The following is a 26,639-nucleotide window of genomic DNA, read 5'->3' on the forward strand; positions in this document are numbered from 1 at the left end:
ACACATTTTTTAATTGAGTGATACGTAATACACATGCAACGCACGTACTCTAAAGCTAGTAGAATTATAAATGAAGTTTGAGAAGAAAAATTATAGGTAACTACAAAAAAGTCAAAAACAGAAATGGAGAATGGGGAAATTTTTTTAAAAAGGGGGGAAATCATCCTAAATATAAGTCGCATACTTTTTATGCGATGTATATGCGAAGACTTCAGGGACTAATATGAAATATTTAAAACTTCACTGACCAAAGTGAATGTCTTCCAGATTTTCATATTGATTTGTTACTCAGTTTATTTCAAGAATCCAGAAATGGCGATCCAAAAATCCCAAAAGAGAAAGCCAAAACCAAGATCCCCAACACTCATACTCACAGACTGTACATTGGTTATTTCCCCCAAATGGGTTCTCTTTTTCCACTCCAAAAAGCTTAAGGACAACTCACTTTCCTTTTCCGAGGCTGTTGCTCATAACTAGATTGGGTGGAAGATGTTCATAGAAAGCCTGAAGATGTCTGCCAAAAGTTTCTCCCAACTAATGTTGAAGATGGATCATTACTGCCTCATTCAGCAGCCTTATATCCCATGCTTGTTCAAGTCACTGTTTTTGAGTGTGCAGGTATGGCTATTGGTATATGTGCTTCACACAAAGTTGCTGATTGTGCAGTCTATGAGGTTAGAAATAATCAAAATCTAATATGATGAACAACGTGTCAGTAAAATTTTTGCCTTTGATGATTCTACTATAGCATCGCTCAAGGCTAAGTGTGGCACTGATTTTGTACAAGTGCATACTTGTGGTGAAGTAGTATCAGCTGTGATATGGAAAATGTGCCATGACTGCTTCAGGGAACGAGAGAAGGCCATCACCGTTGGCTGCTTCAGGGAATGGGAGAAGATCGTCCCAGTTGGTGCATAAGGTAAATATACGAAAGAGGTTAGTCCCTTCATTGCCAAACCATTGTGTAGGAAATGTTGTTGTAATTAGCAAATCATGTAAAGGTGAGAATGATGACTCTGATTTACTCACTTTTCTAAAGTTCTTCTTTTTGTCTTGTTTAACTGTCCCTTTCATTTTAGTTGGCATGCTGAAAGTGTGTTTGTCTCTGTTGGTTGTGGGAAAAAGGAACCCCCCCAAATAAGTAGAGACCACCACCTTTTAGAAATCTGTCCTCAGTCAAGACTGTGGCCAGGTTACTGTAACATTGGGAAAAGTATGCTTACTAACATGGCGTGAATTGGTAACATGATTTCAGTTCCTTCATAAATTTTGGTATTTATTACTCCAGATTTTTCTCTCCTTGACGTGCTTCCGATGAAATTCTCTGTTCATGCATAGGTGAGAGACTAAAGCAATAAATGAACAAGTGACTTGTGCCAACATTACTTTCGCTTTGAAATAAATAAATCAGTTTTTTATATCATGTGGGGTGCGAACAAGTGATACCAGTAAGAGTAAAATAAGGATTAATGTTAAATAGTTTTCAAATATAAAAATATGTCAATCTTTTCAGGATGGACTAAAAGGGAGAGTGTCACAATATATCAGTGGAGTACTTGATTTGTCTCACTTGTCTACCGAATCAATTGTGTCTATTTGGTATGCAAACATGTTATTCTTTCCTCACTATCCTGTTAATGGGGCAGATTTTCTTCTCTTTGCTTGGTAGCTAATAAAATAAACGGCAGGAACTGAGAGGCCAAGATTACAAGTGTTTATTTTGGATCCTCAGACTTGCTCCAGACTTGGCCCTTGTTCCTATGCATTCTCAAGACATAGCTGCAAAAGAAAGGAAGAGACAGATATATCCATGTTAAGACTTCAGAGTAGATACTCTACAATGTGTACTAGCCAATTGATTAAGCAGGTTTTTATTTGATTGGTCTTCAAATATAGTTAGTTTTAGAGGATTCCACTTTTTGAATATTCCTATGTCATCAAATTTCATCCCCTGGCCAGACTGCAATTAAAATACTGATCATGTCTATCAGCATTTTGATAAATAACATAATATAATAGTTAATTAGTACAACATTTTGATAATATAGAAGTTGTGAAGGACAGCAATATGTTGGCACAGGCTTGTTTGGAGGGAGCACGGGAAATGGAGCTTCAAAATTAAGGACATGAGTTGCTTGCCTAATAGAAGGCCTGCAATTGCTTTCCGGATGAGCACACCATAAGCCAACAATTAGCAAGTGCTCCATCTCCTGCTCATTGAACTCTGATGAGAGTATAGGGTCAACTGCTTCATGAAGATTTCGCATCCCATAAAGTCTCTAAACCCAAATAACAATGTTTACTTGGTGATCCTCAGCTGTAGAATCAATAGGTTTTCTTCCACTAGCTATTTCTAATGCTACAACACCAAAACTATAGACATCTGCTTCCTTGCTAGCTTTGCCAGTGATGTGACATTCGGGGGGCCATGTAGCCCATAGTACCAGCCAAAACTGTTGTTTGGGATCCCTTTTCATGGTCAACCAGTCTAGCTAACCCCAAATCCCCAAGCTTGGCATTGAAGTTGGAATCCAACATAACATTACTTGACTTTATGCCCCTATGCAGCACATATTATTCCCATCCTTTGTGTGGATATAGCTCCAGAGGCCAAGCCTTGAGCAATCTTGTATCTTAGTGCCCATGTCACATGGCTTTTTCCCTTGAAAAGAAAGGAATCTAAGCTCCCATTAGGCATAAACTCATAGACAAGTAGTTTTCTTTTCTCATGGCACCAGCCAATGAGTTGCACCAGATGTCTATGTCTTAACCGGCTGGTGATCCTTACTTGTGATGCATATTCTTTTATTCCTTGCTTTGACTCCCTTGAAACCCTCTTAAAAGCGATATAGGAATTCAATTCCCTGAGATGTCCTTTGCACCCAAGGGTGTGGCCTAGCGGTCAATGAAGTGGGTGAGAACCATGAAGTCTCAGGTTCAAATTCCAGCAGAGGCAAAAAACACCAGGTGATTTCTTCCCAACTATCCAAGCTTTGGTGGATAGAGTTACCTGGTATGGTACCTGTTGCTGGTGGGAGGTGGCAAGTATCCCGTGGAATTAGTCGAGGTGCATACAAGCTGGCCCGGACACCACGGTTATAAAAAAAAAAAAAACCTTGAGATGTCCTTTATAAACACCCCTGAATCCACCCTCACGGACTTTTTTCCTGCGCAAAGTTATTCGTACATCTACCCAACTCAATATAACGGAACTTTTTTGGTTCTGTGCTTCTTTCAAATTCAAGAGTCATTGAACCATTAAAGATATCATTACCTTCACCTTCTATTACCTTTTTCTTTCTCCAAAATGCAAATAACATCAAGACACATACTGCAACTAAAAGACAACCTCCAGAAACTAATCCAACCACAAATCTTAACTTGTTTTTCCTTTGTGCATGCTTTGGCTTGGAGTTTGGTAGGGCTACCCATGGATTTGTAGCTTTCATTATCTTCTAAAGAAGCAGAAAAATTCCAAGAATAGATGCTTTTTAGTGCAAAGAAGTCTCCTGTTGCACCTCTGAAGCCAAAAGTGACCCATTCTGGCAAATATTCCCTGAGATCAAGATTGTAAGATAGGCTTTGCATGACAGTGACAGTAGAATTATCTTTGAAACCAGTAAAGACAACAGTAAGATTTTCTGATGTTGAATTATAGTTACTCCAGACATCAGTTTTCTTACCAGCTGGAATGCTACTAAACCAGGTTACATTAACAACAGATTGCATAGACTTGATATTAATACAATAATACCTACGTGATCATCCATCGGGTCGTACTCGACATTCTGTCAAATAATACCTTCGATGTATTCAGTTGCTGACTTATCGTAGAAAGGACAAGGTTGTCACCTGCACTGTCATAAAGAATTCTTGAATCTGCAGGTGCAAGGAAGAAGGCTAGGACATCACCATAACTTGTTCTTCCCTGTGAATTGATGCTGAAGGAGAAGTGAGTAGTGAAATCTGTGACATTTCCAGAGGCCTTGTCCCAAAGACAGTGGTTTCAAATATGTGGCTCGACCTATGCTAGAATTTATATCACGATTGAGCAAGTTTGTGGTAAGTTGAATTGCACCATTTGCTCGATAATCATCATATGTAAGATTGTGCCATCATAACTTAAAGGTAAGTTCTACAGAACCGTGGTCAAATCGACTATGTTGTATGGGGCGGAGTGTTGGCCAATCAAGAACTCCCATGTCCAAAAGATGAAGGTGACTGAAATGAGGATGTTGAGATGGATGTGCGGGCATACTAGGTTAGATAGAATTAGAAATGAAGTTATTCGGGACAATGTGTGCATGACTTATGTGGAGAACAAGATGTGGGAGGCGAGACTTAGATGGTTCGGGCATGTGAAAAAGAGAGGTACAGATACACCGATGAGGAGGTATGAGAGGTTGGCCCTAGAGGGCCTAAGGAGGGGCAGAGGCAGGTCGAAGAAGCATTGGGGAGAGGTGATTAGGCAAGATATGGCGTTGCTCCAGCTTACTGAGGATATGGACATGGATAGGAAGGTGTGGAGGTTGAAAATAAAGGTGAAGGGTTAGGACAGGTAGCCGAGTGCTGTCCTTGTCTGTAACAGTAGTTTTAGTTACATGATTTAGTGTTATTTGTGTATTTTCGTGTCTCTTGACTCCTGTAATTACTTCTTGTTATTTTCGTGTCGGCTTTCCGATTGCGGTACCTAGTGTTTTTGCTTCGGTTTTCTTATTGGTGTGCTTGTTGTTTCCCTTCCTTTTACCTTTTCTAAGCCGATGGTCTTCCAGAAACAGTCTCTCTGCCTTCTTGAAGATAGGAGTAAGGTTTGCGTACACACTACCCTCCCCATACCCCACTTGTAGAATTACACTAGGTTTGTTATTGTTGTTTTTGTAATATTCTGATCAATATTGGAAGTAAATTGATCAAAACTGAAGGACAGTGAAGTGGCAAAAGGGATTACCATAAGGGGAAAGACAAGGAATTTGAGAGCAAATAGATATGCAAAAGCATCCATAGTTGGACAAAATATTTATTACTAGTTTTTTAGACAACTGAAGATAATCATCTATCTATATGCCTATGGTAGATCCTTCTCATTTTCTCATCTTTTCAAGTGCAAAACTAACGATTTCGTCAAGGTTTACATCCATAAATTTATTGAGATGTATTCATTTTCAACAGATCATATCAAAGCTAGTAAATATTTTAAACACAGGGTAGTTGAAAAGGTCCTAACACTAACTTTCCTTCCCTCTTACAGGAAGCAAGAAGCATTATTTATTCCCTTTCTTTTTCACAGGTGAATTAGAATTGACTTACCCCACTACCCCCATACCTTTCCTAATTTTCTCCAAAGGAAATGAGAAATTTTGAACTTCATTGGGAGGAATATAGTAAGATTACATGTTGTTTTAGCAGAACCTACATTTAGTGATACAGTTTGCATGTTGAACTTATACTGTTGTGGAAGTCGGAATCTCCCATTTCCTTCCCTTTTATTTGAGAAGGTTCGGTTCTGTTCCCTTTTAAGAAGCTTATAAAGATAAAAATAAAGACATTCTCTCCAATCTAATTCCATTCTGAACTATGCAATGCAGCAATCACATGTTGTCTCTGTCTAAAAAATACAACAAGAAAATGGAAGCCAAACAAAATCGTTAAGGTGGAGAATACCAACACTCTTGAAATGCTAGAAATGTTCAGAATTTTTGTTGTTCTTAAATTTTGTTTCGGCACAACAAATTAATGTAAATTTAAAGTACTACTATTCACTATCCTGAAAAGAAAAAAAAACTAGCAAAGACCAGGTTGAAAAATATGTAGACCTAAGAAATGTTTAACCTATTCTAGTCTTTAGATAGAAAGGGCAGCCCGGTGCACTAAGCTCCCGCTATACGCAGGGTTCGGGGAAGGGCCGGACCACAAGAGTCTATTGTACGCAGTCTTACCCTGCATTTCTGCAAGAGGTTGTTTCCACATGTGAGCAACTTTACCAGTTACGCCAAGGCTTCCCTTCAGTCTTTAGATAGAAGAGATGGAAATTGTTCACTTGACTTGTTTCAGTCCCGACGACGGTCAAAAAGCAAAAGTAGTTGACCATTGACATATTAAAGACTTCTATTTTGTATGCCTTTTACATTATTGTAACTCATGGCCAGCTAAATGATAAAACCATTAATTAAAGCATTTGGTTTAGACTAAAAAAGTACTGCTTGATGCTATTGCTTCTTTCTCATATTCTATTGTGCCAAGTATCGAAAATAACCTATCTACCTTCACAAAGGTAAGGTCTGCGTACATTTTACCCTCCCCAGACCCACTTGTGGGAGTCTCACTACGTTTGTTGTTGTTGTTGTTGTTGTTGTTATTGTTGTTGTTGTTGTTGTTATAGGTCCCAAAACTTACAGTTTTTATATTTATATATTAACAAAATGTTCAAGTTTCAAGTGCATGGATTAGGGATGGCAAATGGGGCGGGGCAGGGCAGGGCAGGGTAAAGTCTTAATGGGGCAGGGCGGGGCGGGTCAAAAACACATTTTCAGAAAATAGTAAATGGGGCAGGGCAGGATTTTAGCTCAAACTCACTTGTGTGTGCCTACTTCTCTTTTTAGTCATCAACAGATTTGGTGCCTTAAATTCTTGTTGTTTTGTTTTCTTTTTAAAAAACTTGTTTTGTTTGCTTGCTAACATTTGTTAACTAGTAGCATACTTGCAAATATAATAGTTTTATAAAATATCAAATTGTTTATTAACGATTCTACTTTATGCCTAGCAAATAATGATAAAAATTTATACATTGGTTGGAGCAAGTAATTTACAAAGGTAGTATAACTCGTGAATCTGTTGCTATAAAGAAAGTCTTACAGGATAGGAGATACAAGAACATAGAACTTCAGATTATGCGTACGCTTGATCATCCTAATATTGTTAAACTAAGACACTGCATAAAAGAAAAAAATGATGGTATTTATTATTGTATTGAAATTAAGAAATTGATGTTGTATTTTAAAAAATTAGAGGAAATTAATGGAAATGATGGTTCGTCATGCAATTTTACAGTCAAATTAGTTCACTAACTTAAGAAGAAGTATGATAACTAAAGGAAACAAACCGTTCCAGAAGTGATTTAAACAATTAGCTATTTACTTGGAGTAGAACATTAATATAAGGAAAAATTTAGTTTTTGATAAATTATATAACATTAATAAAAATTTATATTTATTCAATCAATATGCACAAACAACTTTTATTGACATGTCAATGTTAAATATTTCAATAGAAAGTTGAAAAGGTAAAATAAATTAAAAGCATACTGCAAAATAAAAACATAAAGAGAAAAAATGAAAAAGAATCTAAACAGGGCAGGGCTTAATAGGACGGGGCAGGGCTTAATAGTTGGTGTATCTTGTTTTAGGTTGGAAATAAGATTTGTAATATGGCCATTAATTTGGCTTCTTTTCAAGTGGGGGCCAAGTTTTCATGACATTTGCCATGACATAATATCCACTATAACAAAATTTGTGGACCAAGTTTTCATGACATTTTCCATGACACAATATCCACTATTAGGCCAAGGATTTCTTGTTATAAATAGAGGAGTTCCTCCTCATTTGTAAACACACGAATAAGACTTGAGTCTTCATTTCTTGTTTTTTCTTCTCCTTTAGTAATTGAGAGTATTTTGTAAGAGAATTGAGTGTTGGGAAACACTTGTGTGATCCCCTTTCTTCTCCTCATTCTCCTCTTCTTCTTCTTCTCTTCATTTTCTTTCACTGTTTCTAGCCCCGTTTATTTAGACCTTTCAATGAACCAGATTTCTGGGCCATATATTCCCTGATTTTGCAAATTTTCCACATCTAAGAGATATATCTCGGTCGAAATCACTTCAATTGCCTGAGAGCATTAGGAGTCTTTCCCAGCTAGAGATTTTGTCTCTTCATTCAAATCATCTTTCCCATTTTTCTGAACTTTGTCACTGTGTCTTTTATGTCTCTCCTGGTGTTAAAGGATTCCACTTTTTGCATATACTTAGTGTTATTACTCATTAAATCTATTCTATCTGTACGCGAGGAAATAAATGATAGAGGACACAAGTCGACAAATCAAATATCTTATCCTGTCCAGACTGCAATTAAGCTATTGTCCATGTCTATCAACATTTTGGTGAAGAATATACATAGTACAAGCTCAGTTAAAGAATTCTTCCAAAATGGATCGCTTCAAAAGAAGGAAAAATAGTGAAAGATTCTTTCTATCCTCCAATTCAACTTCTAATCCAAGTTAGAATACATCCATTGATCTTTTATTTTATTTTATATTTTATAATGGTAACATGTATATTAATAAATAAAACAACACTAGGGCAGTGCCAAGCCATATTTACAAGGAAAACAAAAACCAGCTATGTCAACCTAAGATTACAGCTATGTCTACTAAAGATTTTGCCTCCTCTACACAGCTTTCTTTACACGAGAAATGAAACAAAAGTAAGCACTTCATCTTGATGTTCTGCAAAGAATTGTTTCTGTCTTCAAAAGTTCTTAAATTTCTCTCCTTCCAGAATACATCCATTGATCGAAAGTGAGACATGTTTTTAAGAACATAGTATTTTCACTATTTAATGGAAACTTTGAACAAGAATTGTTGATTCATTCAATCTTATACTCATAAAAAGAGAAACACAAAAGAGTAAGAAGAGCAAAAGTTGGAGATAGCTAGTGAAAGATTGAATGCAGGGATATACCAGACAAAATTTCTTTATAACACAATATCAACGTGTGTACAAAAGTGATGCGGAAGGTGATGATGCTGCGGAAGCTGCTGTGTTATTTGAAGAATCAGTGTAGTTCACTGAATACTGTATTTCAGTAATCCGAGATCCGTTGGTGTCATATGGTGATGAAAATGAAGCACTTGATAAATGTTGTGATGGACTGCAATATGTTGGAACAGGCATGTTTGGAGGGAGGGTGGGCAATGGAGCTTCAAAATTAAGGACATGAATTGCTTGCCTGATAGAAGGCCTACAATTGCTATCTGGATGAGCACACCATAAACCAACAATTAACAAGTGCTTCATCTCCATTTCATTGAACTCTAATGAGAGCTTAGGATCAGCTGCTTCGTTAAGATTTCCCATCCCATAAAGACTCCAAGCCCAATCAACAATGTTTACTTGATGATCTGATTCAGCTTTACGGTCAATAGGTTTTCTTCCACAAGCTATTTCTAACGCGACAATACCAAAGCTATAGACATCTGTTTCCTTGCTAGCTTTCCCAGTGGTGGCACATTCGGGGGCCATGTAGCCCATAGTACCTGCCAAAACTGTTGTCTGGGATCCCTTTTCATGGTCAACTAGTCTAGCTAAACCAAAATCCCCAAGTTTGGCATTGAAATTGGAATCCAACATAATATTGCTTGCCTTTATGTCCCTATGCACCACACATTGTTCCCATTCTTCATGTAGATATAGCAGCGCCGAGGCCAAGCCTTGAGCAATCTTGTATCTTATTGGCCATGTCAAATGGCTTTTTCCCTTGAAAAGATGGAAATCTAGGCTTCCATTAGACATAAACTCATAGACAAGTAGAAGTTCTCTTTTCTCATGGCACCAGCCAATGAGTTGCACCAAATGTCTATGTCTTAACCGGCTAATGATCCTCACTTCAGAAGCGAACTCTTTTATTCCTTGCCTTGACCCCCTTGAAATCCTTTTAACAGCAACATAGGAATTGGATTCCCTGAGATGTCCTTTATAAACACCCCCGAACCCACCCTCCCCAAGCTTCCCTTCCCCCGCAAAGTTATTTGTACATCTAGCCAACTCACTGTAGAGGAACTTCTTTGGTCCTGTACTTCTTTCAAATTCATCAGCCATGGAACCATGAAAGCTATCATCATCATCTTCATCTTCTCTCAACTTCCTCTTTCTCCAAAATACAAACAACACCAAAACAGATACTGCAACCAAAACACAACCACCAGAAACCAATCCAATCACAAGTCCTAACTTACTTTTGCTTGGAGTCTCCTCTGGCTTTGGGATTGGTAAGGCTACCCCTGGATCTGTTATGTTGTCATTAATTTCTAAAGAAGAAGTAAAGTTCCAAGAATAGATTCTTTGTATTGCAAAGACAAGTCCAGCTCCACCTGTGAAGCCAAAAGTGACCCATTCAGGCAAGTATTCTCTCAGATCAAGATTGTGAGATAGGCTTTGCTGGACAGTGACAGTGGTATTTCCTTGGAGTTTGAAACCAGTGAAGGCAACACTAAGATTTTTTGAGGTCGAGTTATAGCTAATCCAGGCATCAGTTCTCCTACCATCCGGAATGCTACTAAACCAGGTCACATTAACAACAGATTGCATAGATTTGATATCAATACCTACGTGGTCGCACATTGGGTCATACTGGACGTTCCGATACGTATCAAACTCCACAGCTACAAAATGATTACTCGATGTATTCAGTCGTTGAGTATTACTTGTAAGGCCAAGACTGCCACCTCTGGTTGTGTTCTCAGGAATTCTTGAACCTGCAGGTGCAAGGAAAAAGGCAAGGCCATCACCATATCTAGTTCTGCCCTGTGAATTGATGCTAAAGGAGAAGTGAGTACTGAAATCCGTGACATTTCCAGAGGCCTTGTCCCAAAGATGCAGGGGCTTGGAATATGTTGCTCGACCTATAGTAGCGTTTATATCACGATTGATCAGGTCTGTGGTAAGTTGAATTGCACCATCTGCTAGATAAGCATCTCTCTCGTATGTTACATTTTGATCGCTGGGTCTAAAACTATCAAAATTGAAGGATAGTGAAGTCACAAAGGGGATTATGACAAGAAGAAAAACAAGGTAGTATTTGAGAGCAGATAAAGAGGAAAAAACAACCATAGTTGGATGATATGTTTATCAGATTAATGTTCAACAACTGAATTATATTCTAAGGCAGACATTTTCTTGTCTTTCCAAAAAGCAGTCTAAAGTCTTGGTCAACTTTTAGTCTTTTGCATACATAAAGTTATTGAGAGTTTTCATGTCCCGACAGTCTACTTTGAATCAAAATACCATGTTGAATTTTGACAAGATTAATGTGAACTAATGTGAACATTTGAAGCCTCTTTTTAGTCTTGTTCTAGAAGGGGAAAAGAAAGCTTTGAAATTCTCTGAGGAATATACTGGTACATTTTGTTTAAGAAGCCCCTACATTTGGTTGATAATTGTGGTACTTAGTATATTGTGTACGTTGAACTTTTAATATTTTGCAAGTTGGAATCTTCACAACTTAGGCAATATAACATGTTTTGAATTTCTTCTTTTAAGAAGTGGGCATAATAATTTACCAGTTTAGCTTCTACTCTTAACAAGAACATTTTAATTTTCTGTATTATGTATTTTGTCTTAGTTGTATTCGTTGCCTAATTAGACAAACTATAGTTATTAGGCTCTAAATTATAATAATTTATGAAAATTCCTCTAGTAAAACAGTTTTTGAGAAATAGATATATTGGTATTAAGTTTGTACTATTCTTTAAAACTTATACTCGGTAATTAATTTCACTTATGATCATCCAACTTTAATTTTGTGACACAAAAACAACTTAACTATACCTATATATTACAGAAATACTAAATTATTCCCGAAAAATGCAAGTTGGGTGCTAATGTCTATATAATGGACTTATAATTGTAATCATGTCAGCTCACTTTATATAATATCCATGTGACGTCACATAACAAAATTATTTTTCAACCCAACCTAATGACCGATATTTAATTGTAGTATTTGAAAATATAATTCAACTTTCCAATTAGTTCCCCGATTTTCTGATGTCTCCAACAGTTTTAGGCATGGTAACTTTGTTGTTTCCACGTGTAGCTCCTTTTCAATATACACCATATTTTTAAAATTTTATTTCCAAGTTAACAAAATTCCTAGTTTGCCCCATAACAAAATTTTATTTCCAAGTTATGGTTTTACATGGAGATAGACAGGTTAGGGTGCAAATTATTAAAAATATTACTAGGGCAGACTTTGACCAGTTTAACCTTTTCTTTTTTTAATTTATTTAACTCGAACAGAGAACAAATCTTTCCATCAGAAAACTTATCAATTCTGAAAAAATAGCTTTAAGTTTTAGCAGAAAGGACAACATTATAAAACATATATGAAGAAACAAAAAACCAATTTCAAATTAGAAGCTCTAAGCTATAATTGCTCACGACTAGAGTGGGTTGCTCTAGTGGTGAGCACCCTCCACTTCCAACAGGTTGTGAGTTCGAGTCACCTCAAGAGTAAGGTGGGGAGTTCTTGGAGAGAGGAAGCCGAGGGTTTATTGGAAACAACCTCTCTAACCTAGGGTAGGGGTAAGGTCTGTGTACACACTACCCTCCCAGACTTGTTGTTGTTGTTGTTGAAGCTCAATTGCTCACACCAACTGATTATACACAGGATGATATCTCACCTTCTGACATAAACTGTTCCTCTATTTTCTTCCCAGTGATTAAGCAACTAACTTTTAGTATTAATAATTGAACAAAGTTGCATGCTTCAACAGTACATCCCCTAAACTATACCATTGTTTCTTGAAGTTTTTCCAAGTGCTTTCTTCCTTTAAGATGCGCAGCCATATCAATCTCGCCAGGGCACCTAACGTTACAAAAACGACACCACAGCTTAGAACTATGAGTAACACCAACAGCATTCTTCACTTGCTTCTGCTTTTCATATTGTCCAGTAGCTCCTAGTTGTACCTTTTCTTTAGGCTTTTCATTAGTACTGCGCGTTATTTGCGCTGAGCGTGCATGTTTTACTTGCTCCTTCTTAAGCTGGTCTGGCTTATTTGAAGTAGAAGGTGGATTTCTTTCAGTTTTGGCCTTTTTCTTGCAAGTTTTCAGCTCTTCACACTTTTCCCTATGTTTCCTTCCTAGAAGATGGCACTTCAAGTCATGCTCTGACTTGGTTGTTACTTGACATACTACACAAGTCCGCTCTTTCTGAACGTTCTTTAAAGAATTAGTCTCCCGGAGTTTAATCTCTTTGGTATAATTATCTGCTGGAAGCGTTGTTTCCTTGATCGGCACACCTGCTGTTTTCTTCCCAACCTGAACTAGATTTTCCTTCACACTTTTAACCTGCAGTTCCACCGGGTACATTTTAATCAATGGGATACGAACTTACTTTTGCTTGATTATAGAAAAACTAAATACTAGGCTAGAATAAAGGTGGTACTAGTGCTTAAAAATAATTAAGAGTTTCAACTCAATCCCTTTTTATCTCATGGATAGCTTGCTTAATACTCCATCCATTACAAATTAAATGGCATAGTTTGAGCCATAACAATTGTGTGGCAAATGTTAATCAAAAGGTAAAATGGGAAATTTAAATTAAATTATTTCTATCATTATAAGGTGTCGTTCTTTTTGGAACAGACTAACAAGGAAACCGTGTCATTCTCGTTTGAACAAAGGGAGTATCTCAACAATTACATCCTGAGCAATACTTAATATCCCAAGAAAGACCAAGGAAGTTCTAGCGTTAAAAAATTAATAACCTGTTTGGGGTCAGCTGCTTCATTAGTACTGTGCTCTGATTGTGGTGCAGCTGCATGTTTTACTTGCTCGTGCTTAAGCTCATTTGACTTTTTTGTTGAAACAGGCGGATCTCCTTCGCTCTTGGCCGTTTTCTTGCAAGTTTTCAGCTCTTCACACTTTACCTTATGTTTCCTTCCGCTAAGATGGGATTTCAAGTTATGCTCTGATGTGGTTGTCACTTGGCATACTGCACAAGTCCACTCTGTCTGAACTTGCTTTACAGAAGTAATCTCTGGAAGTTTAATCTCTTCAGCATCTGCTGGAACTACCATTTCCTCGACCTGCATTCCTATCGTTTTCTTCTCAATATGAATTTGATTTTCCTTCACACTTTCAACCTGCAGTTCCACAGGCGTCTTAATCACTGGCATACATAGTACTTTTGCTTGATTATAGAATAACAAATACTAGGCTAGAATAAAGGTGGTACTGATGTTAAAAAAATAAATTAAGAGCATTACGTCTCTCCCTTGGTAAATTGCAAGGATTCTAGGTAATTTGCCAAAGCTCAATTCCGCCAAAATATCCTACCCCAACTTGTTTGGGACTGAGGCGAAATAGTAGTAATTGTTGTAAATCTCTCCCTTTTTTAATGTCTTCAAATATAGTACAGGAGAAACAGTGGCTCGAGACCTCACTAAGACATATGAATCTAATGCTAGCTTCAAAAAGGAATAATTTAATAAAGTGCACCAGTTAAAACTTTCAGGTGCGATTGTTTCAGCATATACGAAGTTTCTTCTTGGTCTAAATGATAATGCACTTGATCTCAGTGTGCATTATCAACTGCCATTTTTCACATTTAGCTTGATTAATGAGCCTAATAGTTTACCTTCAAAGATAGTAAGCTTCAGATCAAGCTCTCTCTTGTCAGCAATACCTAGAACACATAATCTTCCCAGAAAGAAGATAACTAAGAAAATTTAAGGGTTAAGAAATATAACCTGTTTGGGCTCAGCTACTTCATGTTTTGCCATGTGCTCCATCACTTTGATTTCCTCCCAAACAGGACTGCTCCCTTCACACGCTGTCTGATTAGGAATGCCACTATGATTGTTATTTATGGGATTTTAAGGAATGAAAGCATGCGAACAGATAAAAATATTTTCACTAGAAAAGAATAGGGAAGTAACTAATTCTGCTGTTAACAAAATGAAAATTCAGACTGTTTGATGCTTTATTTGACAAAATTGATAGCTGCATAATGTTATTACAATAATCTATTGCTCATGTACATATAATAGTTTAAGGAATGGAAGGTACACTACATCTATGCAGTCGAAGCATTCACGAATTAGCTGGAACTAAGCAAATCTCAAAAATTAGTGTGTGTGTGTGTATATACTGCAAACCATTTAACTAGTACAAAACTGCTAATGCAACTTCCCAAATCATTATGGAGTCAACACCAATAAAGCAGTAGCACATAATCCGGGGTATACATAGGTCGGGTTGGTTCGGGTTTTTCAATTATCAAACCAAACCATTGGTGTCCGGTTTTTAAATTTATAAACCAAACCAAACCAACAAAGTCGGGTTTTTTAATCTCGGATTTTTCGGGTTTTTTCCCGGTAAAGTCTTCATAGCATAAAATATGTAACTTGTGCTCCAAATATTTCTTAAGTCCTAGTAAGATACAACTATATAAAACTAACACAATAATATGAGATAAGTCATAGCATTATACTAAAATATTCAATAACAAAGATAATAAAATTACATAAAGCAAATATTGCCAATTAATAAGCCATAATGAAAATTAACATAATCTAAAAATACTATATAGGTCATGCTAAAATAAATATAGCTAATAAGTACTAATATTAATTACATAACTAAGCACTAAAGAAAAAGATAAACTAAGTTATGCATTTTCAATATAAACCAATGTAAAACTATAATAAGTATCCAACACTACCGTCATTCCTAGTATTGCATTGAATTTCTTTTGTTAGCATTAGTATTGATTTGAACTTTGTTTGAGTTACTACATTTATGGGCTATGAAATTTATTTACCATTCAAGAATGTTAAGTCTAAACTTGAAATAATACGTTAAAAGATAAAATTGTGAAAAAGTTTAAGAAATATTTATAAATTACATTACAATAAATATTTATATGTATAAAATATTTTTAAAAATTATATAAATGTACTATCGGGTTGGTTTGGTTTCGGTTTGACTTTTTTTAGTTAAAACCAAACCAAACCAATTATGGTCAGGTTTTATTTTCCAATACCAAACCAAATCAAACCAAACCACATCGGGTTTTTTTTTCCGGTTTGGCTCGGATTATCTATTTGGTGCGATTTATCGGTTTTCTTTGTACAGCAAAAGAAGTTAAAAACTGTTTCATACAGTACAGGGAGCTGCATGATTATTCGTAGTATAATCCTTGGATTGAAAATACGAGATCATGATAAGCACACAGTTAATGCTTGTTGAAAAATAATCAATAGACAATAGGCAAGCTCGAATTGCCACAAAATCCAGTCGAATATGTAGTCATAAGTTTGTTTCTGTAATGGTGGGAATCTAACTTTTGGCAACTGAAATGGATTAGTTGTCTGAATTTTCATATGCTAAAGTACATAAAAACAACAGTGCGGCCAATTTGGTAATGAACTGGCTACTCCGTGCTAAAGTAACGTATGCCATACCTTGTTTGAGATAAGTTTCACCAGAGCATCAGATCCATTTTCTTCAAGATACCTCTCTAGAAATGTTTCATTCTTGAGATCTGGATCCTCCATTGGCTTGTTAAACCAATCAGTGAAAGTTTGAAGGTTGACAAACGAGCACAAATATGCAAAGCATTGGTAAACATAACAAGAAACATAAAACTGAGCAATAACATCGTGCAGTTTCAATGGCAAACATGGATGAACAAGATGTTGATAAGAATAACATGCGCCGTTAAACTCAGGTATTACCAACCAACATATGGCAATTAATTTTATATAAGGCCACAGAGGAACCCTGCCAAAGTAAATGAAAAGATATCAGTATATGTAACAGGAGTAGTTTCATAAGTTGAGGCCACTAATTGAGGATATCATAAGTTAACCATAAACGACTTTGAGTTTCCCCTTATTTCTTTTCAAAAACTTTGCCAAATGATCTTGCTAGAAGTTAATCTAAATTAAGTGTCAAACTGTCAATAATTCAAAGAGTTCCCATTTCCATATGACTTAAAAAGGATAATGAAAGGAATACACGTAAAATAAAGTTACAAGATTAATTTCTGTCCCTTATAATATAGCCAGCTATACAGCAGATTATTACCATTCAATAAGTTTCTCAAATACGTGCTCGAACAGAGAAATAAAGGAGAAGATGGTCCAATATGTGACTAGATTCCTCATGTGATATTTGGAGCCAGTCTCAATAGCTCGGATTGAAGCACATCTGCAGTTCCATAAAAGAATTGGTAAACGTTACCAGTAACAAGCAAAAATACTACACAAGTAACCAAAACTGGAAATGAAAGCATTCAATACTAGAAACTTTGTTATGCCTTAGGGCTTAGGGTGCATTTGGGGACTTAGCTACTCAATTAAATCCCCTTCGCCTGAATATTACACTACGCTAAAAGGATAAAAACAAAACTTTTGATATATACATGTATATATATAAATTATTGAATCCCCGCCTCGACATTGGATAAAATCTTAGATGTAACATTTTTACAGTTTTTGAATCCCATTGTTCAAATTCTTGGCTTGCCACTGCATTTGGCATGGAGAAAAATGTTTCAAATAAAAAAAAGTTTCTACTAAAAAATGTTGTATGAGGAAAATGCTTACAGTAACAAAAGAGATTCACTGGGAAAATAAAAGTTGGTTTATTTGTAAAGAAAAGGGGCTTAAATCAGAATATGGAATTATAATTAAGATCACATACTATATATATATATATGGACTTGTAAATAGACTTGTAAAGGATAAAGGAAGTGATGACAGATGAGTATGGAGTAATTGGGAGTTCCCAAACTTACATAGGATAGCCCAGAGCAAGTACCGGCCTGCAAATTTGGTACAGCAAAAAAATAAAACAAAATATAAATACACAATAATCACATACATGCAAAATACGTACTTGAATACGTAGAATCATGCAAATATACACGTATAATGGTAAAAAGAAATCAGCACTAATCTGTTAGCTACAAAGCTAAAATCGCGTTCATTTTCTTTTTTACTACTACTACTACTACTCAAGAATATTTTTATGCCCAAGCTCCATTTTTTACCAAACAAAAACAAGAATGGAGAAAGAAAATGAATTTACCAAGCGAGGAAATCGATCAACTGAAGCGTAGAACTGAGAAAACCCATTTGGGAAAATCTTCTTTTTCTTTCGCTTTCCTTTTGTAGCAATTTCCTCAGCTTGAATTCTATCAAGTTCTTGTTTGAGTTGATCAGTGGGAAAAAGGAACATATATTGTACTTCAGAAGACTTTTGAAGAGGAAAAGATGAGAGTTTTAGTTTCCAAAAATAGGTCTTTCTTTTCCTGTAATAACAGAAATACCATACTGATGTAAATACTGGAAAAAGGAGAACGAGGGGTAGTTTTGGTAAAATAATACTAAAACTGATCCGTCGGTCTTTCTATCTTCCCACTAACTACACTTGCTAAAACATTAAAGGCATCTTGCTTCCTTAGCCCTGGAGTTTCAGTTTTAATTTTATTTTTATTCTAAAATTCAATATTGACCTACCCATTTTTTTTAATTGCAAAAGTCCCCCTCAAGCTTTGATCTGATTTCAGCTGACGAACAGGTTTGAAATTCAGAGAAGAGTTCTCTTTTTATTTTTCAACTTAATTATCAAATTTTGTTTGCCCCAGGATTTTAATTTTGTGACATCTTATTTGCATATCACGTGTTGTGTCCTTGTCACTAATTTAAAACCTCGAGCTATATTTGTAAAGTCATCATTATTTTGAGCCTTGCTAATATAAGCATATAAATGAGAATTACTCTGGGCGGACAAGATTGAAGGCTCCGTAAAGATTTCGATGAAAAGTAAGTTTGGATTTACTGGTACATTATTGTTGTAGTTGTTGTTTTTATTACTTCAATTAATACAAATTATGGAGAATTACTAAGTTGGTAATTTATTAAAGTAGTAATTATGCAGCCTATTAATTTCAAAGATATTTTTGCCACAACGTAATTTTCAATTTCATGTTTGTTTGCATGCAAAATGATTACATACTTAAACTTTTTAATATAAAAACAATTTTTTTTCTGGATAAAAGATGAATATTGATTTAAAAAATTGAATGGACATTTTTATATGAACAAGTAAATTAGCTTTAATGGATTGTAAACATGTGATATGTGTATAATAAAAGATATACATGCATGAGACATGAACGTATTTTTTGATAACAAAATATGTGCTGATGAATAGATTAGGACTTGAGAGTAGGTTTGAGAAAGAAATAGGTGCAACAAAATAAGAGTAGGTTGAAGGAGTATTTTATATTCGGAAAAGAAAATCCGAAAAGTCACATATAGCACATTAGCATGTGCTTCTCATCTCTTTGCCCCTAGAGAATTGCAAAGTGTAATAACACTTCTTTAATTAACTCAGGGTCATACCACGCAATATACTTGGTACGATAACTCAGGTTCTAAATACCCACGTAGCTTCCTAAATACGACTGAGTGATCCATAGACTTATAAAATGAGTTTAAACATCAAAGTGTATATGAATCTTCGAGAATAATTATACACTTTACAAGATAACTATAGCTTATAACTTAATATCCCTGCAAGTTGCATAAAGCTCCATCAAACATGATTATTGTATAGGTCAAAATTTATCTCTAAAAAGCTCAAGTCGTGATAGTATTAGTGAGACATTCACAGGCCGCCATGTGTCGCCAGTGCGGCTCCTATAGAGACACGCCCAAGGTCGAAGTGGTTCAAGAAACAATGAAGGTTGTGATCGAAAAGACATCAAGGATTAAGATCGAGAAGATATCAACCTTTGAGGTCGAAGTCGAGCACCCTTGACAGAGTCATAACGGCTAGTTTTAAGATAGGACACCAAAGAGAATATTCTAGCGAATATTTTCTGCAATTGTACTATTAGAGTTTATAGAAACATGTTCCCTATAAACAGAAAAATACATAATGATCGGGGACATGAGATATTCATTTGTAAAGAACACATTGAATTTATAGAGAGAATCTGGTCTTATCACATATATACAAAAATAACTTTTTTACCAAGATTCTTGTCTAGTATTTTCACCGGATCCAAGAACAACCCAAGTGTTCAAAGCCTTATTAATCTTTCATCATTGTGAGAAAGAATAACCATTGATCTCATCCCTGTTCGGATGACTCACACTTTTTATTTACTTAAATGTCATTTGTTGCTATTTATTTCCATTTAATGTTATATTCTATCTTTTTTTATCATTGAATACTGCTATCATTACTCATATTCCTTACCATCCGGATAGAACATACTATTTATTTTGCCTTAACACCGATAGCTTTATCTTTTGAATATTATTTCTAACTTAGATTAACCCTTCTTTGTATAAATCTAATTGGTTGAGCCAAAATCAATATTTTTTGGTCAAACAATTCCAAAAATAAGATTGAGAGCTTCTATGAAATTGCATATTAAATAAAAAGATTGAAAAAACAAGTTTATGAAAGAGAGTTGATTTCATAATTAGTCAACAAAATAAGGGTCAATTGCAAGTCGCAAAGCTAAATTTTGTGACAAAATAATATATCAACAATCCTTATATTTTCCATAATGAAAATTCCCAAAAAGTCATCAACCTTGCGCTAAAATTAACAATTAAGCTGCCACAAGATAATATTGTTAATTAAGTTGTGTAACGTTATCAAAATACCATATCGAACACGTACACAGCGAACTCCAAGATTAAGATGCTTGTCAATTAACAAGCATCTTAATCTTGGACTTGGCTTCCCTCCATTACACAATGTGTATTAATTGAGGAGGGGTTTGTGAAAGAGGAAATAGGATGATCTTATCATGAGTCTCACATTTAATCCAAATTAATTGAATTCGTCATTACTATTTGTGTCTCACTAAATACCTTCAGAATACAATAAAGTTAATTTTACAAGTCCCTCCGGTATTAATTGATATCACATGACTCATTCACTATAAATTAAATAGTAGTGGGAGACAAACTGCCGCATGATCAATTTAAGTATAAAAAACCACTATACAACTCATTCTAGCAATAATTGATGTCATATGATACTCTGAATTACAATTAAAAATTCGAACTAGAATATCATAATATACACCCCATCTCCCTTTAATTACAAGTTGATAATTGAGTGCTTTCGGCCTTAAGACAAAACTAGCCAGAAAACTAAGTTATTGGCCATGGAAAGAAAGATAGAGATAGTTTCTATGGAGTTCATTAGACCTCTTTCTCCCACTCAAAATCACCTTAGATGCTTTGAATTTTCTTATTTGAATCGGATGGGAATACCCCTATTTGCTCCGTTAGCTCTATTTTATCCTCCTCCTCATTCGATCGGTAGTGATGAATCCTATTCCTATGAGCAAACAAGGGCAGTTAATTCATCAAGATTACTACTTTTGAAGAGATCTTTGTCTCAAACTCTTACTCGCTTTTACGGGGTTGATGGAGCCACATTGTATACCCTCGCTAATGCTTGGGCAACAACAGCTCGAGCCAGAAGCTGACTCAGAATTTGAAGGTTCACAGGGGCACATGAGTGAACTGCTCAACCAATACCCCCACCGGACTTTTGATCTTAAAGGTTCCAAGCACAATATATGATCGTTTTCAATATATAAACACTTATATATTCATCATTTTTGCTGAAGTTAGCGGGGTCCAGTGACCCCTCTTCTACAAGCATAGGTCTGCCTCTGGCTCGAGGTAGCAGCCGCGATTGTATGGTCCTATAGCCGAACTCGTTGCAGCTTCCAAATTCTTACCACTACATATTCCCTGTGTTTCACACGGACCTAAGTCGCAGTTTGACTTTACCAAATTCTTTTTTAATGAGCAATGGGTCGCTAATTTTTTTACCTTTGATGCTTCTACAATAGCATCGCTGAAGGCTAAGGCCATCAGCGATGATGTACCCGTGCCTACATAGGTTGAAGTTGTATCAATTGTGATTTGGAAAAGTATCATAGCTGCTTCAGGGAATGGGACAAGGTCATCAAAGTTAGCACATTTAATTAATATTGTTTGACCAAAAATATGGCTTTTGGTTTAAATAATTAAATTTATGTAATTATAGGTTAAACTTAGTTAACAATAATATTTCTAGATGTAGCTTCCGAGGGTACAATAAACGTTATATGGGTTTGGTCAAATAGTGCTAACAATATGCAATAATTATTCCAAAAAGTATGAGCAATAATGTAGCATTTAATAGCAATGAATAACAATAAGTGATATTTAAGTAAATAGGAGGAATGATTCACCCAATAAAAGATAAACTAGATGGTTGTTCCTCCAGACAATGATGAGTGACAGAAAATTTTTTGAATGTTCGAGTTATTCTCGAATCTGATTGAAAATTATGGAATAATATAGACAAGAATCTCAGTAAAAAGGTATTGTTTGTATGTATCTGAGAGAGAGAGAGAATTTTTTTTATCAAAGTGTATTTTTACAAATAAATATCACATGCCCCTATCATTGGCTCTTTTCTCTCTATATTTGGGACATGTTTCTAAGAAACTCTAATAGTACAAGTGCAGAGAATATTCCCTAGAATATTTTCTTTGAATATCCTATCCTGACAAACTAGCCATTACAGTTCTTATCATCGATATTCAACCTCGACTTCGACCCTTGTTGACATCTCAACTACGGCTCTTGTCGACATCTCGACTACGGCTCATTTCGATACTTCGGCCAAGGACTTTGCTGCTTCTTGGGTCGCTTCGACTAATGTTGTAACGACCTGACCGGTCGTTTTGCCTTCTAGAACCATGTTCCCCTAAATAAGACTCCCCGTATATATTTTTACTATTTTATGACTTGCGAAGATGGTTAGATCAGGTTTGGAAGGGTTCGGGTTAAAATCAAAATATTTAGTTCCTTAACATTGGCTTTAAAGGGTTAAGTTTGACTTGGGTTAGCATTTCTAGTAAACGACTTCGGAACCGGGATTTGATGGTCCCAATAGGTTCGTATGATGATTTTGGACTTGGACGTGTGTTCGGATCGGGTTTTGGATGACCTGGGAGCGTTTCAGCGCCTAAAGTTGGAAGTTGGCTCATTGAAGGTTTTAAAGTTCTTTAAATTTTGGTTTGAAATAGTTTTTGGTGTTATCGAGGTCTATGAATAGCTCCGTATGGTAATTTAACACTTACTCGCAAAATTTGGTATCATTCCGAGTAGTTTAAGTATGATTCGGCGTGTTCGGAGCAAGTTGGAAGAACTTAAAGTTCATAAGTTGATTCGATTTGGTTTGGAGTGTGATTCTTAATTATGATGTTGTTTTACACGTTTCGAGGGTTCGAGCGAGTCCGTCTTATGTTTACGAACTTGTTGGTATATTTAGTCAAAGTCCCGAGTAGCTCGGGCGAGTTTCGGATGGGGTTCGAATCGATTTGGGCCATGTTGAAGAGCTGGGAGTTTTATTGTTGCTGGTACGACCGCTTCTGCGGAAGTTTGGTCGCAGAAGCGGCCACGCAGAAGCGAGGTGAATCTCGCAAAAGCGGCTTGGGCAGCCTGGGCAGGTAGTCGCAGAAGCGAAGAAATCGCATAAGCGGTTAAGGTCACAGGAGCGGCACGGACGCCGCAGAAGCGGGCTCGTAGAAGCAAGCCTTTTGTCCGCAGAAGCGGAGGTAGGCCAGCTGGGGGAGGGCCGCATCTGCGATGCATTTTCTGCAGATGCGGAGTCGCAAAAGCGGCCAATTCCCCGTAGAAGCGGAAACCGCTGGGAGGTAAAAAGGTCCATTTATTAAGAGACTTAGGCTATTTTGGTTCATTCATTTCACTTCATGGGCGATTTTTGGAGCTTCTTAGAGAGGGATTTCTACCTAGCTATTGAAGGTAAGTAATTCTTACCCAATGTAAGTTAAATACATAGATTATGGGTAGATTTTAACATATAAAATTGTGAAAAATTATGGGTTTAGTTAAAAAACCTATTTTTTTTTATTATATAAAAATGGTATTTAACCATAAAAATTGTTATGGAATTGGGTGAAAATGATATATTTGAGTTTGTGAGGTTATGGGTAACAATTATCTTCGAAAATTTCCAAAATCCGGCACGTGAGCTCGGGAGTTAATTTTAGGAATTTTCTAATTTGGGTTGGGTAATTACTCTAATAGTTACATTATGAACTTTGAGTATATATTGAATTATTTGTATAATATTTGGCTAGTTTCGGGTTGTTTGGCGCCAAGTTGAGTACTTAGAGCGTATTTGTGGATTGGAAGTGAGCTTGAGAACGAGGTAAGTCTCTTGCCTAACCTTATAAGAGGGAACTCATTCTCTTTAGGTGTATTTTTGTTGTGAGTTACTTGTGTGGGAGCTGCGTACGCACTAGGTGACGAGAGTCCGTGCGTAGCTATATTCCATGAGATGTACGGGTAGTCTTAGATTTACATCATGCTTTAATTATACTATCGTATTTGTTGTGCACATTAATTATCTTAAATAGAGCAGAGACTAGAGATTTTAGTTGAAAACTTCCAAGTTAGATTTATTATTTTGGGGAAAGATTTGAAGAATACGTAATCACTTTGCGAAATCCATGTCCTCTAGCATCGGTAGTACTTCCGCGGGCGAGGTAAACTTCTCTATTCTCATGGGAGCAGGCCGTTCGCTCGACAGGTTAATAGATGCATCTGTGGTTCATGTCGTTCGACCCTCGACAGTGCACACAGTATATTTTTGGATCGGGTCGTACGAACTCGGCATAAATCGTGCGTAATAATACTCGGAGCCTGATTACACCTAATATTACTTAATGGCTCGAGAGGTTATAAATTTATTAAATGATAGAAATTGATTCAGGGTTAATAGATGTTGGTTGGATATTTTGAAATTTATTATCAGTTAATGAGTCATTTATTCCCTGCTTAACATTGTATTATCTGTATTTATTGTTTGCCCATAGTAAGTGTCGAAGTCGACCCCTCGTCACTATTTCTTCGAGGTTAAATTGGATACTTACTGGGTACATGTTGTTAATGTACTCACGCTACATTTCTGCACTAATCGTGTAGGATTTGAGGCAGGTGCATCTGGCAGTCATTCCGGCGCGCACCCCTGATACTCCGAGACTTAGTGGTGAGCTGCTTTTCGAGCCCGTTCTGCAGCACCCGGAGTCTCTCTTTTGCGTTTACTTTCTGTCTACAATATTTCATACAGTAGTTTAGTATTTTGTATATTCTATTAGTAGCTCATACACTTGTGACACTAGGTCTTGGAATTATGCTAGTAGACATTTGATGACTTTTAAATATTTACTTTACCACACTTGTTTTTATATTAGTTTACACTTTATTTTATTAAATTTTTACCTCTTACTTGCTTATCAAATAAAAATTCACTATTTCGAAATTGTTAAAAGGAATAAACACATGGCTAGTTCATCGTTGGCTTGCCTAACGGCGACGTTGGGCGCCATCACGGCCTATAGGTGAAATTGGGTCGTGACAAACGTCGACTCGAGAATCCTTCCCATAATATTATCTTGGCTTAGATACTCTAGAGACGAATTTTGCCTCATACAGTTAGTCCCTTTCGCTTATTGAAACCAGCTTCAGGTGGGGTCGATGAGCGAATTTGCTCGTTATGGTAGAAACAATTGAGCGAACAATTCAGGTTGTGGTGGTCATGGTGAATCGGCAACGTGGCCCTATGCGGGCCACCTATTTCAAGACGTCTTGATTTTCCCCATCGTTTTGTTAGAGTTGGGTTGTCCACATATTATTTTATTTGGGCCTACGATAAGCTCGTTCACTGTTATGTAATATTGTTATTCATTATTGGGCTTGTAATAATTTTTTATTATAAATAATTGGGTTTTTAGTAAAAGGGAATGAGGTAGATTTTAATATTCATATGTGATGGGTAGATAACATTCCTATAGGACTTAATGATGTGCTTGCTATATGTGTCGTTCATTCTCTATGTACACTATTAGAAATCATGCCATTAGGGAAATCACATACTCACACAACCCGTTTGCTATCAAAGCATAAGTGCTTTATTTATTCCCATGTCTATTGCTATGTGTCGCTAGACAACATGCCTATAGGAAATAAATGCCAATAACTGTTCTTCAATTTGAATAACTGCACCATGTTCATTAGATATCATGCCTATAGGATTTTAATTATTTAATTCGCTATTGCACCTAGAAAACATGCCTATAAGAGCTAAATATAAAAAAAATCGGTTTCAATCGCCAATCTTTAGAAATTTTGCCTATAGGGTATTACTACTCGCTCTAAAGTGTTGATACTAGACTCTTCAAACGTTGTTTATTGCTTAGCCATGCCACTATTAGAAAGCATGAGTAATTCTGAGCATTTCCAATAATTTTTAATGTCTCTTACTGTGTAAACCACTTAGAGATCATGCCTATAAGTTTTATTAACTTATAATATGTAATCTCAATAAACAACTTAGCAATATCAGATACTCTCAAACTGGTAATTTAGAAATCATAGGTCTAAAGTGGCGCCCTGTATCTGAAACTGCTTGCATATTTGGATCAGATCATATAGAAACCATGTCTATAGAGCTTAATGACTTCAATCTTCCTCAATTATGAAATTGTCTAATGTCTAACGTAGAAATCTGTTTGCGTGCATTCATTGTCTAATTGCGGAGGTTAACTTGAGCCTTTAACTGTCCTTAAATGCAGCCCTATTTGTTTTGAATTGTCGCCTAGTTTTGACATTTCTGAGCAGCCTAAGTAAAGTCTTAACTACCCAAAATAGAGGTCCAATGACTCATGGACCATAGGTATGGGACGAGTAGTACACGCATAAGGTACGACTTAATTGAATTAGTGCGCTTTAGGTAATAA

At 36.1% G+C, this 26,639-nt stretch overlaps 2 protein-coding genes and 1 pseudogene across 3 annotated transcripts; all 3 read right to left on the bottom strand.

The window, feature by feature from the left end:
- Positions 1-205: 205 nt before the first annotated feature.
- LOC107779150 (L-type lectin-domain containing receptor kinase IX.1-like) lies at positions 206-4,112 on the bottom strand (annotated as a pseudogene).
- Positions 4,113-8,728: 4,616 nt separating this feature from the next.
- Positions 8,729-11,028, bottom strand: LOC107829300 (L-type lectin-domain containing receptor kinase IX.1-like). The gene has a single exon (XM_016656770.2). The coding sequence runs from the start codon at positions 10,877-10,879 to the stop codon at positions 8,759-8,761; it is 2,121 nt and encodes a 706-aa protein (XP_016512256.2). The 5' UTR covers positions 10,880-11,028; the 3' UTR covers positions 8,729-8,758.
- Positions 11,029-12,019: 991 nt separating this feature from the next.
- LOC107761840 (uncharacterized) lies at positions 12,020-18,024 on the bottom strand. Of its 2 annotated transcripts, XM_075247833.1 has the most exons (7): positions 17,870-18,024; positions 17,577-17,603; positions 16,865-16,987; positions 16,240-16,558; positions 14,524-14,610; positions 13,540-13,917; positions 12,020-13,120 (listed from the first exon to the last, which is right to left on the bottom strand). In XM_075247833.1, the coding sequence occupies exons 1-7, from the start codon at positions 17,914-17,916 to the stop codon at positions 12,557-12,559; spliced, it is 1,545 nt and encodes a 514-aa protein (XP_075103934.1). In that variant the 5' UTR covers positions 17,917-18,024; the 3' UTR covers positions 12,020-12,556. The 2 variants fall into 2 exon arrangements, with proteins under 2 accessions (XP_075103934.1, XP_075103935.1); XM_075247834.1 differs by lacking the exon at positions 17,577-17,603 and having other exon boundaries at positions 17,870-18,006.
- Between the last annotated feature and the right edge of the window lie 8,615 nt (positions 18,025-26,639).

This window comes from Nicotiana tabacum, chromosome 24 (genome assembly GCF_000715075.1).
Source record: "Nicotiana tabacum cultivar K326 chromosome 24, ASM71507v2, whole genome shotgun sequence".
NCBI classification, from domain to species: Eukaryota; Viridiplantae; Streptophyta; class Magnoliopsida; order Solanales; family Solanaceae; genus Nicotiana; species Nicotiana tabacum.